The 14,304-nt window shown below is 41.4% G+C and overlaps 2 protein-coding genes across 2 annotated transcripts; one reads left to right on the top strand and one right to left on the bottom strand.

The window, feature by feature from the left end:
• Nucleotides 1–202: 202 nt before the first annotated feature.
• On the bottom strand, nt 203–2,468 carry ccdc59 (coiled-coil domain containing 59). The gene is made up of 4 exons (XM_051391998.1): nt 2,181–2,468; nt 1,443–1,812; nt 841–949; nt 203–689 (listed from the first exon to the last, which is right to left on the bottom strand). The coding sequence occupies exons 1-4, from the start codon at nt 2,326–2,328 to the stop codon at nt 525–527; spliced, it is 792 nt and encodes a 263-aa protein (XP_051247958.1). The 5' UTR covers nt 2,329–2,468; the 3' UTR covers nt 203–524.
• An 82-nt stretch (nt 2,469–2,550) lies between these two features.
• Nucleotides 2,551–14,089, top strand: mettl25 (methyltransferase like 25). The gene is made up of 12 exons (XM_051391963.1): nt 2,551–2,938; nt 3,656–3,817; nt 3,941–4,047; nt 4,150–4,731; nt 5,071–5,218; nt 7,282–7,376; nt 7,624–7,653; nt 8,169–8,242; nt 9,827–9,920; nt 10,273–10,347; nt 10,861–10,932; nt 13,732–14,089. The coding sequence occupies exons 1-12, from the start codon at nt 2,647–2,649 to the stop codon at nt 13,840–13,842; spliced, it is 1,842 nt and encodes a 613-aa protein (XP_051247923.1). The 5' UTR covers nt 2,551–2,646; the 3' UTR covers nt 13,843–14,089.
• The last annotated feature ends 215 nt before the right edge of the window (nt 14,090–14,304 follow it).

Genomic DNA, 14,304 nt, shown 5'->3' with positions numbered 1-14,304 from the left:
ACTAGTATATTTGTTAATGTGTCATTGACTGTTTTATTAGGAACTTAAGTGTCTGCTTTGTATTGATGTTGAATCAGCTAATTAAATGATTTTGAAGGGTTAATAAAAGAAAAATATATATTTATTTTAATTAATTAAATCATTAAACATGATGGCAATTAGCCATATCTGAGATTTGTTGGTCATTTGAAAATAACAACACTTTACAGGAAACTCACTCAACATTTATTGATTAAAAACTGTCTTACATGAGATTTTCCATCTCTTCATATCTTACAATGCCCTCTTGTGGTGTGAGATTAAAATGGGCCACAGTTTTAGATTTTCAGGGAGAACCAAATGAAAAAAGAAACCCCACAAAGAACCACTGAAAATAGTGTTTTTTGTGTGAAAGCACAATCCTGATTGTCCTCAGGTAATTGTTGATAAGAAAAAAAAAAACATACAGGCAAGTATGTGTCAAATACAGGCAAGGTCCAATCTTTTTCCCACGCAATTCTCCAGTATCAACTCTGACTTGAGAGTCATTTTCCAGTTCCTTGGATCTTTTGAAGCAAATACTCCATTTGGAGGTTCAGATTGGGCTGTCCTCTCTTGGTCTTCTTGCTCAGCATCTGAAACGTCTCCATCTTTTTCTGTTTGTACTTCTGAATGGCTTCTTCTCTTTGCTGCTTGTTCTTCATGTACTCCTGGGATTGAACCAAAACAAACGTGAAAAAGAACAAGACAACCTGTCAGCAGAAAGTCAGACTGCAACTTGATTATTTGAAGTCACAAAAAACTAAATCTGTGAGCTTATGTTTCCTGGGTTCAGGTTAACAATAAGGAGAAAAACATCACCTCTTTCTTATTTCTCTGCTTTTCTCTAGTTGACTCAAATTCCTCTTTTGTCTTCTGGTAGGATGTCTTCTTCAGCATTTTTTTCCTCATGCGGTTGCTCATTGGAAGACTGGAAGAGAATATTATAAAGGCGCTATTAATGTGTGCTTCCCAATCGGCTTAAAAAATGAACAGTAAAAGAATTAAACAAATACCAAACCACAGTATTTCAGCTTTAACTGAGAGATTTCTATCTGTAGATTGCAGACATTTAGAGTGCTCTCATAAGACCTTAAAAACTGATAAATAAAAAATGTGTTGTCATCAAGTTTTAGCGGCGGTTTCTCAAAAAAACAGCTTCATCTGGATCCATGCAAGGCTTTAAACAACTTTTTTTTCCCACATAAGCATGTTGCACTTGTACTTTAATGAAGAACTCCCATTTGCAATATTCCTTCACATGTTTTAATTTACAGTATTAGGAACTATATCACCTCATCAGAGTTTTAAGTAGTCATTTATTCTCTCTATTTCTTTAGACCACTTAAAGTCACTTACACAAATTCAGGCTAAACCACTCACCTGCTGTGAGAATAAACTGTCAGAGCTGCAAGTTTTCTTACCTTTCTTTCTCAGGGGCCGCTGTTGGTTCAGGGTTCCCAGCAGTAGAATCGGTCTGCTCAGATCCACCAGTAACTTCTGGTTCCGGCTCAGCATCTTCGCTCTGGCGTGGATGAGCTTCATTTTCATCTCTCTTTTCTCCCTTATCCTGCTCTCTCATTCTCATCATACTCCTGTTCATTCTATGGGTCCAGGCCTCGTTCTTCAGTTTCTCTGCCTCGGCCATGTACAGATGCCTGAGGTGTTCTGGGTACTCCTCCTTGTACAGCTGTTTGGACTCAGGAGTCGTCCTCTTGTTCTTCTTCTCCTTCCTCAGCAGCTTGTTGTACTCATGTTGGACTTTTTGCTTCCTCTTTAAAGCGAACCCTTGACCTGACGACAGAAGACACAGAAGGCATACAATCAAATATTAAAGTTGATACTATATTTAAACAGAGGGTTGCTTGGTGGACCACTACAGGCCGAATTTATTATTAGACCCAGATATTTTGTAAAATACATTAAAACCTATTTTAGCCTGGATGAGAGTTCGTCAAGCAGAAATACCAGCTTAAATTGAGAGATTTCTTAATGGAGTTTGGCGTCATGTTTACCTAGAGCTACAATTACATAGATAAGCTGTGCCCTATTTGTGTGTGTCTTTCTAAATACAGCTAAATTAGCCATTCATTATCTAACTACTGTTGCTTACTAACTTACGTTGACATGGCAGCTGTTAGTTGTGTATAGCAAGAACTCACCTTCTTTAACATTTCCTTCGAATACTTTGTTATCGGGGGTCCATTTCCTCTTCTTCTTCACACCCTGGAAGTTGGGTTTTGATTTTTTCCAGTTGCCATCTTTTGCCGTGAACGTCTTATTCTTCATTTTTTGATCTGTCGGTGCCATTTGAGCGAAACATTCACCGGATAAAGTGAAATGTTTACAACGCTCATGCGGGATTGAGCCAGCATGCCATTTCCTTACAGACGCGGGGTGATAACGTACGCAAGGCAGAGGTGAAAAATCGAGTACAGAGCTTTCAGTCTCGAAAAAATATATTTGAATTTATGAGTCGGTTCATTTGACTACGCGACATTTGTACATTCACTCCACTGTGGACAAGTGTATACATCAATTATATTCAACAGTAACGTATGTTTTATTTAAAAAAAAAATAAATAAGCGCCGCGTATCGCCAAATCATCACAGTGGTTTCGACTGCTAATGCCTGGGCGTACAGCAGCAGTGGACGGCTTCGTACATGCCTCACTCAGGTCCTCTGTAGAGAGCTTTTTTAAGATGTTACCCTCCTCGGACAGCCTCGCAGAAATTCAACGACGGATAGATGAAGTCAAGCGCTTTCTGTCTATCACCCTGAGCATCGCCAATGCTCACACGGTGGAGTTTTACACTCACGACGTGTGGAACCGGTTCATGGCCGTGCCACCTCAAGAGGTCCTGACAGCCGTCAGCTCGTGTAGTGACCAGCAGGGGGCGCCAGAAGCCAAAGCAAAAGGTAAATACATAGAGGGTTGGAGAAGGTTGTGCTATATCTTTTAGGGGGGGGTTCCACTTTCTAGTAAAAGCATTAAGAGTTGTAATGACCAGCTTTATGAAGGGTTGAGAAATGATTTATTAAAGGTTTCTGTATGAGGTTGTGAAATCCATATAGTACTAAGAATTTATGAATGAATCACTAACATGTATTACTGCATTACTACCAAAATGGAAAGTATAAACACAAGCCAAAGGTATGTTTTTGAATTTGGTAGCCTAACAGTAATTCATTTTCTTAGATATATTGTAAGGCATTTCTTAGAAATATATACACTTTGTGAGTCTCACATGAATTATGAAAAGAAAAGCAAAATATCGCACAAATTAGCCATGCACATGTTTTTTTTAATGTATGCCCGATTATTTCGCCTGCTCCTGTTCTTCAAGAACCTGAAGAAAACAGAACTATCCATCCATCTCTTATATTTATACTTTGATTGCTGAAAGAATGCAGCATTTAACCAAAACTATCCGAGCCACGCAAGACAATAGTTTGTTTTGGTTTTTGGGTAAACTTTTTAAGCTTTAAGTGATTTCCTTTGCAGATCTAAAGTCGTCTCAATTTGAATGAGTACTCAAAGTTGTAGTATTAAACACACACACACACAAGTAAATATAAAAACAAAAAAAAACTGTGCAACTTCACCATTATTTCTCTGTCTGTCTCCTTAAACAGAGGAATCCAGGACCATATTTGGGTTTTGCAATGACACAAACCGGCTGGTTGATACCCATGAACTGCTGCAGGCGGCCAAGGCCCACTCTATCCCTGGCCTTGGAGTCTGTATGAGCAGGGATGAGCTCCTGCAGGCCCTCAGAGAGAAAGGGGAGGACACAGGTAGGGAAGACTGGACGTTCTGAACGCATTGTTTCGTGCTGAGAGTAGGAAACCTCTCAAGAATTGTCCGTATGATGTGCTTTTTTTTTTTTTTATTGGCTTTTTTGGATTGGTCTAACTTAGGTGCTGTGCTGGAGCCAGATGAGTTTATGAACTCTAAGAAATCTCATGAGGTCCAGTGCATGTCTGAGGTGGTGGCCTGTCTGGCCCAGCGCTGTGGAGTCAAACAGGTAGAGTCACAGGAGAGACTTGATAGAACCACCAAGTTCTATCTTAGTAACACGCTTTTGGATTTGATTTTTCCCTTCCATCTTTTTTTTTGTCCCACCCAGGTGATAGATGTGGGCTCAGGGAAGGGCTACCTGAGCTCCTTCCTGTCTCTGCAGTACGGCCTCCGGGTCTACGGCATCGACTCCTCCAGCACCAACACCCACGGAGCTCAGGAGAGGAACAGGAAGCTGAAAAAATTCTCCAGGGCGTACCAGAAACACAGCAAGGCAGCTAGGGCACAGGGCGAGGCTACACATTCACCTCAGGAAGAGTTAGTCGAAATAAAGCCTGGAATGAACGGAGGCAGTGTTGCTTCATACAGTGATGGGGCAGGAGTTGTGGCGCAGGAGGAGAAGGTGCTAATCAGCTTATCAGATGTCAACCCTGCGGTGGAAAGGCACCCAGAGCCAAACTCACAAACAGAGGAGCTCTTTCTTAATGCCCTATCAGTGGACGAGATACAGACTGCATCCCCAAGAGTCCCCGCCGACCAGCTGAGTGCCGAGGAGAGAGAGAGGAGGAAGAGGGAGAACCTGGAGAGGAAAGCTCGGAACAGAACCGACGGCGCCGGCACCGTGTTTTCGCCCCTCACGTCTTACGTCACTGCGGAAACTGAGCTGCGAGAGCTCATCAACGAGCTGGAGGTGAGCAAAAATCCAAAGTCAGAAATGTTGAGAATAGATTTATGGCGTGTTAGGGCAGCCGTGGTGGTGCAGGAAAGGAGGCCAGCCGCACAGTTTAGTAGCAAAGCACGATTCCCACAGCAGCTCCTGAAATTACAAGCCTGTCACAGCGGCTGGAGTTTGCATTACTGGAGCGAAGTGCGGGGTGTTACCACGGTGCCAAACCTGCAGCCCGTCGTCATCAATAAATTTTACCATCGATCTACAACCCTCTCCCTCCCCTTCTTCTTCTTCTTCTTCTTTTTCTTCTTCTTCTTCTTCTTTTCTCTCCTTTCTCTGCATGCTTTCTCCGAATTCCAGGACGCGGTCGTGGTCGGCCTGCACACGTGTGGCGACTTGGCTCCCAGCACCCTGAGGATGTTTGTGGCTAAAGCGGAGCTGGCCGCAGTCTGCAGCGTGGGCTGCTGCTATCACCTGCTGTCTGAGGAGTTTGACCCTGCCGGACAGGGTAACCACACACACACACACACACACACACACACACACACTCCACCCAGTTTTGGGAACATGTGGTTTCCATTGTACACAGAGCTCACAGTCTATGTCTCTTATTTCTGACTCTCTCCTTCTCTTTCACTCACACACGTCCCATAATCCCACCTCAGACACCTGCAGCGTTCACTTTTTCACTCTGATCCACTCCACAAAAAAGCCTCATAAACACTTATATTCATATTTGATAGTAAACAAGTCAGATATTCCACTGAGAGTCTGGAGAGCTCAGCCAAGTCACCCTCCTGGAGTTTGAGTTGAGCTCTGTTTGAGCCATTAGACTGGATTTATGGATTTAGGATGGCCACTAAAAAATGCGATTTCTTTGACCTTTTAATTTAGCAGGGAATCATTTAAGAAGAGATTGATTCTGCAACTAGTGTGTAGTATTTTTAATCTTGGTTTAGCAGGACTGTTGTTTAGTTACCCTGGTCTTCCACCCTGAGGAGACTGCATGCCATCCTCTACAACCGTTTCACCTTGGAGCTTAATTCAGGTGCCAAAATGCAGCATAATAGACTGATATCATCCTCGTCTCATGCTCTTTCACAGCTCAGTTTATGAGGTATGAAATCGTCTACATGTGTCCACATGCTGTGACCGTAGCCTCTGCGTATCCATAAGACAGAGCCCTCGCTACAGTCAACACAATATCGCGTCATCTCTTGTTAACAGAGCGACCTCCGACCCTCTCGTCATCGGGGGGCGCTATCGAAGCTTCAGCCAAGAGCGGGAAATGATATCACGACAGATGATTGAAAACACTCCTTTCCATGCTTGTTTCTCAAAACTCCAGCTCGGATCTTTTAAAGAAATGAACAAAGGCGCGCACACACGCGTGCACTTTCTCTCCCCTGTTGGCCTTACAGTGCAGTCTGGGATGCGGGCCAGCTCCTGTGGTGGCCTACCTCACCCTAAAAAGGAGCTAAAGAGCTGAAAAGCTTCATTATGAAAGGCAGTTGTACATTTATGTGATCCGCTTATTTAGGGGTGAAGCAATTCCTTAAATGCACCATCCATGTTTGGAACCGTATGTGGGCTCTGGAGTCCAATCTCATGCTGTTTACTCACAACAACAACTGCTGTAAGATGAGTACATTCAGCCGTCTAAGGTCTGGAGCCAGCGTGTCTCCTCACCAAGTATTTTCAAGTGTGCGATCACACACATCGGAAATATTTGTCTTTGTAAATGGCAGCACATGTACGTGACCACTTCAGATGTGAACTCTGTGGCCAGCGGGAGGATGGCTGCTATAAACAGCTCTGTGTACGGCTTGTCCACTCCGAGGGCCTCTGTCAACAAGCCATGTGCCGGGCAGATGCTCACCTGACTGCTAACCTGTTAGCGTGTCCGGATCAGTTTGTGAGAGCCCCGGCCGGTCGCAGCTGCACATGTTATTACTGCTTCTTTTGACTGTATCCCTCTGGATCCACTGCGGCCTTGGCCTCAGTCGCTGACCCTTTTAGAAACGACATGAAAAGGATGGCAGGCTGTCAAGCAGTCACACTCAGTACCCTCCCACTGGGAATCTGTGTGTTTGTGTGTGCGTGCTAAGCTCTGTGTGGCGCTTATCGCTCCTCTCACAACAGCAATTCTGACTTTTTAAGGCAAAATACATCATTTATTTAATTCTTTTGTTAATAGACTTCCTTTAAAGGAAAAGATACAGAAGTACGTTTATGTACTTTTTTGCTGCGGGTTAGAGGAGAGGATTGACTCCCACTCTGGATCTTTTCTTCTAACTCAAATAAATAATAAATCAAAATTTTCCCCCCCAAAAAAGCTGATATTGGACACACAAACAGCTAGTAAATGATTTAAATAGTCATTCAAATCCAGTTCAGATTATCTAAGACAGTCACACTGACAAGAAGAGGATTCTCTGACTTGAAAATGAAAAATGAAAATATTTCCCAGTTTCTCTGGCAAATACTTAAAATTCATACCCACTGATTACGGTTGTTTAAAACTCCCCCCAATCAGTTTACCCCCTATTATCTCTGTGTGTTCCCTCGCAGAGTGTTTGTGCGGTGTGTGTGGTTTCCCTCTGAGTCAGTACCTCCGCGACTGGTCCTGGTTCTGCGGCAGAAACGCCAGGATGTCTGCGTGTTTGGTGAGTTTCGAACGACACCACGAAAAAATGTGCACAGCAGCCTCTTTCCTGCATAAACATCTTCAGACTGTAAGGGTTATTGTCAGGGATGGCTCAGTGTGTAATATAAGCATCTGTAATGAATTGGCAGTAAACAGTCTTCTTATTTACTGTAGGTTATAAGCAGGTCATGTGGATGAAGTAGTGTGTCAGGAGTTTTTTTCCAATAAATACTTAACGCTTTACCATTTTTCTACTAAAAAAACAGGCACTCGAGAGAGTTTCACTCGGCCAAGGGGTAAGTAAGGCATATACACCAATTGAAATCAATACCATAAACTAATAGTCATTACGTCACACTCATCAAAACAAATCTCTCACATGATTTCAAACCACAAAAATGGGTGTTCGCAATCACTCAAGCCTGTATTATCTTCTGCGTAGATCTCCTACATGCATTCAAACAATCAGCTCATTAATTCTGCTATTGTTCTAAGTCGGCGATTGAGTACAGTGTATTTATTTGAAACGTAGCGCTCGGGGGCTCCCGGCCAAAGCTGATACACGATACCACCAGCCATTAATATGGAATGTTTATAAATATTAATGCAATCACGGGAAGATTGATTGCTTGTTGGAACCGGCTTGATTGCTCGCTAGTCTTGCATCAGGCTTGGAAAGTGTCAGAAATATTCATCAGCGAGTCGTACACACGCCGGCTGAGTCACAAAGGAACAACAAACTTTTCATGTGAAATGTACAGTCAGTTTGCATTACGTGGAATCAAGCTATCTTTGACCTTTTTTTCTGTAGATACAGATGGAGTCCCTGTTTTACCGGGCGGTCCTTCACGTTATTCTGAGGGATCACTACAGCGCCTTTAAAAGGTAACGCACAGCAGTTTACATCTGGCAGAAATCACAGCGAGTGTAACTGGTTCAATATTTTCTCTAATTGTATATATTATTTCACAGCGTCCGCATACAGTAACACATGTGCTTCACAGGCATTTCAGTAGCAGTCTAAAGAATAAAAACTCACTTGCTGTTGTTTTTGTCTCCGAACCAGAAAAAGTTTTTGTTTCTGGTTTATTTAGGCTACAAATGAACCAAATCCTGCAAACAAACGTCACATGTACTCAGTAGTAGAGCAAGTTCTGCATGATAGACTGATAGTGGTCGACTAAGATGGGGGTGAGATATATTTTTTTTTACCATGAGAGAAGGACAGAAGCTGTTGCATGTATAAAGGTCAAGAAGGGAATATGTTAAATATGTGTACAAATACAGTTACTTAATGACTGTGGTTCACAGCCTTTTTCCATGAGGGACCCCTTTTGTATCATTGACGACCCCTGACTAAATGACAAAATGTTTGCAAATTTCATATTATATTCATTCATTGCATTACAAAAACAGTACAGAACAACTGATAAAACTGTACAATGAACCCAAAAAGTGAATGCAATACCTGCTGGAAAGTTTGATTAATGTTCTATTTGGATGAATTTTGAGCTGATTATTTCCTGATATTAACTTTTTATACAATTATCTGTCTGCATTATGTATTTTTAACGGTTATATGTACTTAACAGAATAATAATCTAAACTGTAAGGGTCACAATTTCATTTAGCTTTCTTTGCAGAAATAAATGAAATGCTAGGCTGTAGGGTTACTGGATATTCTTTTCCAGATTAAGGCTGTTGTTTTTTGTGAATTTCTGATATTTTATAGACCAAACAGTTACAAGAAAATAAACAATACATTATTGTATTAATTATTGTATATAACAATACCTTATTACCCTTAATGGACATTTTTTTTTATTTATAAAAATGAACCATTTCTGCTCGTGTAGTCCCGTGAAGCACATGACGAAAAGGCAGAATAAACTTGAGTTTGGCCTTGGTTCAGTTTGTTATGCTTTACTTTCCAAACATGAGTAACTGCTGGCCCTTGAAAGTCAAAACCTGCTGGTTTACACCCATAAAACTTTAAGTTCTGGGGGTCATTTGCGGTTGTTTTGTTGCATTCCTTATGACTGAGAATTTTCCAAATCTCTGGCGAATGATGGCCATTGCTCTCCTCTACCTAAATAAACTGAATTATATATATTATTTTACAATATAATACTGCAGATTTCAGTGAGCCCGTACCAAACATCATCAAAGACACTGATCTTTGCCTTGTCTCTCTTGCTCTGTGACCTTCAGTTTAATGACTAACATCAGATCAGGATCGAATATCCATTACTTTGCTCCAAGCAGCACCTATTCATCACTGTTTAGTCCTTTAGGAGTGTTTAACAGTTTGGTTCTGGTTGCTAGGGCGTGATAAAAAAAAAAGAAGAAAAAAAAGAGGGGGCACAACACGAGACTAAAGGAGTGAATGTTGTTTATTTCACTGGGCAGGAATGAGATGTTCAGGGACTGAGAAATGATGTATGTGTTGCGTTTGTGGTTGCTCTGCAGTGAAAAGCGAGTCGGGAACGTCTACTCTAAGGCTAAATCATTCGTGGACTACGTTCGTCGAGCTCTGCGCAGACTGGAACTGGATGAATCAAAGGTCGGGACCAGAATATTACGGTGATCGTACAAACACACCTTCCAGAGACAAACTGTGGAAAGCAAATAGCGCTGTAGGAGAAACACTCATTCATTTGGCCCCATTTGAGGCAAAGTGTTTCCTCGTTGGTGTTTATTTAAAAAATATTCCCATTCGTTTCTCGGTCCTTGAGATGCTTCCTCTCTCGGTTTAAGATATTGCCACTCACAGCTCCAGAAGACAGAGCTCTTTCCAATTTGCTTCTCCTCTACACATTCTCCTTCCATCACTCACTTTCCTCCCCCCTGTATTAATATTCAAATCCTTCATACGTCGCTCACATGCATGCCACATCACTCTCTTTCCTCCTCAGCTTTCAGACGCCGACATCCAGGATTACCATGACGCATACAGGCCGCGAATGGGCGAGATGCACGCCTTTAACATGGTAGGTCCATCTTCCCAGCCTGTACGGCATCTTCGTCTCAACTCCTCATCCTATACCTCAAGTCACAACAACCTGTTTAAACTCTGCGTAAAACATTCCTGTAAAATGAGATGTACTGTATAATGGCAATAAATTGCAGGCCATTAAGTGAGATCATTGTATTCTGTGGGGAAGTAATACAGGAATGACTGTACAGAACGGGAAGAAAACCAGCCTCTGGTTTTTAGCTGAGGCCACTAATTGTGGTGTCAACCAACATACCAATTTTCCTTCATGACATAAAGCAGTAAAATGGTTTTTGGGGATCGCCCACCAGCTACTGGGAAGACACTAGTCATGGTGGGTTTTTTAGTATGTAGTTTGAGTATTGGGAGTAGCCTAAAAGGGACAACTTACAAGAAAAGGGCAATTTTTTTCACCAGATATATGGGAAGATCCTCTCACAAAAACAAATATATATTTAAAGTGATCTTAAACAGATCTTTCTTCTCTCGTGTCATCTTCTTTGTGTAGCTGAAGGTGGCCCTGGCTCCATGTATTGAAGGTCTGATTCTCCTCGATCGCCTCTGCTACCTGAAAGAACAGGTAAAATCATCTAAGTCTTGATCAGGTATTGCAAAAATAATATGCATTCATTGTGGAGGTTTGGATCTTCCCTCATGATACTTCAGAACATATCAGCTAGACTTGAACCCCCCCCTTGGCAGAACCGTGAATACTCCAAGAGTCACACTGAATAGACATAAAGCCAGGAAGAGGTTGGGGAAGTAAACCGGCTGGGAAGCAGGAAGTGGTGTAGCAGCAAAGGTGTATGTAAAAATAAAGAGCGCAGACTTAATCTGTTTATATGGATACTGTAGTTGTTAATAGAGAGCATATGGAACATTTGACTTTAAAATAACATCCATGAAATACTGCAGGGCTTCACAGTTTCTGGGTGTGTGTGTGTGTGTGTGTGTGTGTGTGTGTGTGTGTGTGTGTGTGTGTGTGTGTGTGTGTGTGTGTGTGTGTGTGTGTGTGTGTGTGTGTGTGTGTGAAACAAGCCTTGGTATAAAAAAGATTCTGACTTAAATAAATATGACAAATATGTCAAAAACTGATTTCAAATCAGAATAAAATTCCATTGTTCACTTTAATAAAATAAAAAATATGATTGTGGTATATATTGTTTATTATTGGGGGGGTCTAGTTTAGACATAAATGTCTCATTTAGGGCTGAAACTATTATTTTTAGTGTCTATTAATCTGCATTTTCTTTGCTCAATTAATAGAAAAATTATCTGTAAAATGTCAGAAAATAGCTCCCAGAGCCCATGGTGATGGCTTTAGATTGCTGGTTTTGTCTTATCTAGGAGTTCAAAACCTAAAGATACTCTCTTTCCGATCCCAGAAGACGGAAGAAATCAAAAAACATGTACATTTTAGAAGCTGAAAGCAGTAAAAATCTAGTCATTTTTGCTTGAAAATGAATGGACAATCAAATTTGGACTAACTGAAACAGGTGCAGTCAGTGCTTTAAACCAGCAGCCCCTGTGACACACAGGGCTCACTTCTTCTCCTTTTTCAGCCGGACTCGTCTTTATAATTTACTCGTACAGCTCGCTGATTGGGATTGAATTTTGCTTCCCAGATGATGAAAGCGGAGATCCAGAAATCTCTGCAGAAATCTGGAAACCTTTTTTTTTTTTGACAATAATATTGGTGTCCGCTAAATTAAAGCCAGCCTGCAATTTAAACGTCTAATGCTCCTGCAGCCAAACAAAACATGCTAATCTTTAGCCCGAGTCACCGTGATGAGATATGTACAAGCCGAAACCTTTTGTAGTTGTGATTACATGTGTCAGATGGACTTCCTTAATAGGGTCACGTAATCAAACTACATAAAGTCAAGAGCGCTGGTCAGCTTTGAGAGATCTCCCTCGAGGAGGAGTGTGGAGGAAAAAGGAGGAGGTGATGGATGTGTGTGAATATGATCCATATGATGATAAGTGTGCCGTGGTAGGTTCAGCCTTAAAGAAGGGTTGAAACACACACACACACACACACACACACACACACACACACACACACACACACACACACACACACACACACACACACATATATCAGGTTAAGTTCTGGGCAAGAGGCTGTGATCATCCAGAAAGATACTGTAGATTTGTGCGTTTCCACAGAGGCTTCAGGCTTCTTGCTCCAGTGTCTCTGTGTGGACGTGATGTCTGCTGAAAGCTCAAAGGACCGACACGTGTGCAAAAAAAATATGCATTGATGATTGTGTGCGCAGGAATCAACTTTTTAAGCAACGAACTGAAGGGATTTTATTCCTCAAACAATAAAGGAGATCAGTGTTTTGTATGCTGTCTTTAGGGATGGTGTTGTCGGTGTTGTCGGTTGGTTCCACTGTTATGAATTAGACTCAACTCAAAAACTATTGGACGGATCGCCATGAAATTTTGTACCGATATTTGTGGTCCCCAGAGTCTGTATCCTACTGACTTTTGTGAGTTTTAGCTCCGTGGTTTTGGGTGAAATGTCTCAATAAGTAGATGGATCGTCATGACATTTTGTACAGACATTTATCGTACCCAGAGGATGATTCGTAAAAGCTGATCAACTATCTTTCTATATAGCGCCATCATCTAAAAACGTTTGTCTGATCTTTGACCAAACACCTGCCAACCGAATGACAATCCCAGTAACTTCAGCTGTACTGTACCAACTAGCAAATGTGAACAAATGCTAACACACTAAACTCAGATAGTGAACATCATACCTGCTGACATAACGTCATGTTAGCATTGCCATTGTGAGCATTTTAGCACGCTGATGTAAGCACATCGTATCCATCAGACCGTATTTATGAGAAAAAAACGTGCAATTTATAGTCTGAATGCATTTATGATCATCAATCATATCTCCTACTTGGTGGAAAGAACTACGCAGGTGTCCACAAACTGTTGCCAATATGGCTGCAGAGCCTCCACCATTGGCAGCGAGATCTAAATAAAAAAAATCAATATTAACACTGATTCAATTGATCCGTAGGCTTTCCCTTTATTCCCATTCTGCAGACATTGAGTCTAGTAAAAGTACAGCCTTACAAAGCCGCAAAATGTCCTATGACTAAACATCTAGCCATCAAGGAAGAAAAACTTGTTTTACACATGAACAAGAGACCACCTGACACAATATTTGTACAGATGTTTCTTCTCTGGGGATTCAATAGAGAAATCTTTAATAGTGACAACATCTTACAGCAGAGGATGCCAGGGTTCACAAAGCCAAACTGGGAGGAAAATCTAACTTTTTTTTTTATGTCCATGTGTTTTTTATTCAGTTCTATTGTGTCTTATTGTTTTTGGGGTGTGTCTTTGTGTCCTGCAGGAGGATTTATCCTTCTCTGCACTGGTGCAACTCTTTGATCCCCTGCTGTCACCAAGATGTTACGCTGTGGTCGGACTGAAGAGTTATGAAGACAGAATTTCAAGCCGATGAAATTATACATATGCACATGATTATAATATGCTGGTCATGATTATGCATGATTATATCAACAATCATACTTCTGGATTGATTGTATTATGTGTCTATTCTCTTCTGCTTGTTTTAATTATATATATGATTTAATCTAAATGTAGTAATTTATAAATGCAGTGTCTGTATCACTTTCAGAAACATCTCGTAACGCATCTTTTGTTTTATATATTTGACTGTTTTAATGAAAAATAAATCTTGAATATTTTTAGCGTTTAGTCCTTGACCATGTGCTCCTCGTGAAAACACATGTTCAGAACACCTGGAAAAACGGTCTGATTGGATTGTATTCTCAGTCTTTTGTCTTTATGTTTAGCGGCTCTTGAGAAAAACTGTTGTTTTTAAGGACCGGTCAGGGAGCCAGGGGCATTGTGGGATTTAGAGGGGCTTGGATCCCCTATGTTGACAGGTCTGGAAACCCCA

The sequence above is a fragment of the Dicentrarchus labrax genome, unplaced genomic scaffold (genome assembly GCF_905237075.1).
Source record: "Dicentrarchus labrax unplaced genomic scaffold, dlabrax2021, whole genome shotgun sequence".
Lineage (NCBI taxonomy): Eukaryota > Metazoa > Chordata > Actinopteri > Moronidae > Dicentrarchus > Dicentrarchus labrax.
This window is presented reverse-complemented; position numbering and strand designations above follow the sequence as displayed.

Excerpts from the sequence above, each read along its gene's own strand:
- mettl25 (XM_051391963.1), top strand. The coding sequence starts at position 2,647 with ATGCCTGGGCGTACAGCAGCAGTGGACGGCTTCGTACATGCCTCACTC. Across the intron at positions 5,219-7,281 it reads GTTTGACCCTGCCGGACAGG|AGTGTTTGTGCGGTGTGTGT; the intron begins GTAACCACACAC and ends GTTCCCTCGCAG. Across the intron at positions 7,377-7,623 it reads CCAGGATGTCTGCGTGTTTG|GCACTCGAGAGAGTTTCACT; the intron begins GTGAGTTTCGAA and ends CTAAAAAAACAG.
- ccdc59 (XM_051391998.1), bottom strand. The coding sequence starts at position 2,328 with ATGGCACCGACAGATCAAAAAATGAAGAATAAGACGTTCACGGCAAAA. Across the intron at positions 1,813-2,180 it reads CGAAGGAAATGTTAAAGAAG|GTCAAGGGTTCGCTTTAAAG; the intron begins GTGAGTTCTTGC and ends TTCTGTCGTCAG. Across the intron at positions 950-1,442 it reads GCGGCCCCTGAGAAAGAAAG|TCTTCCAATGAGCAACCGCA; the intron begins GTAAGAAAACTT and ends ATTCTCTTCCAG.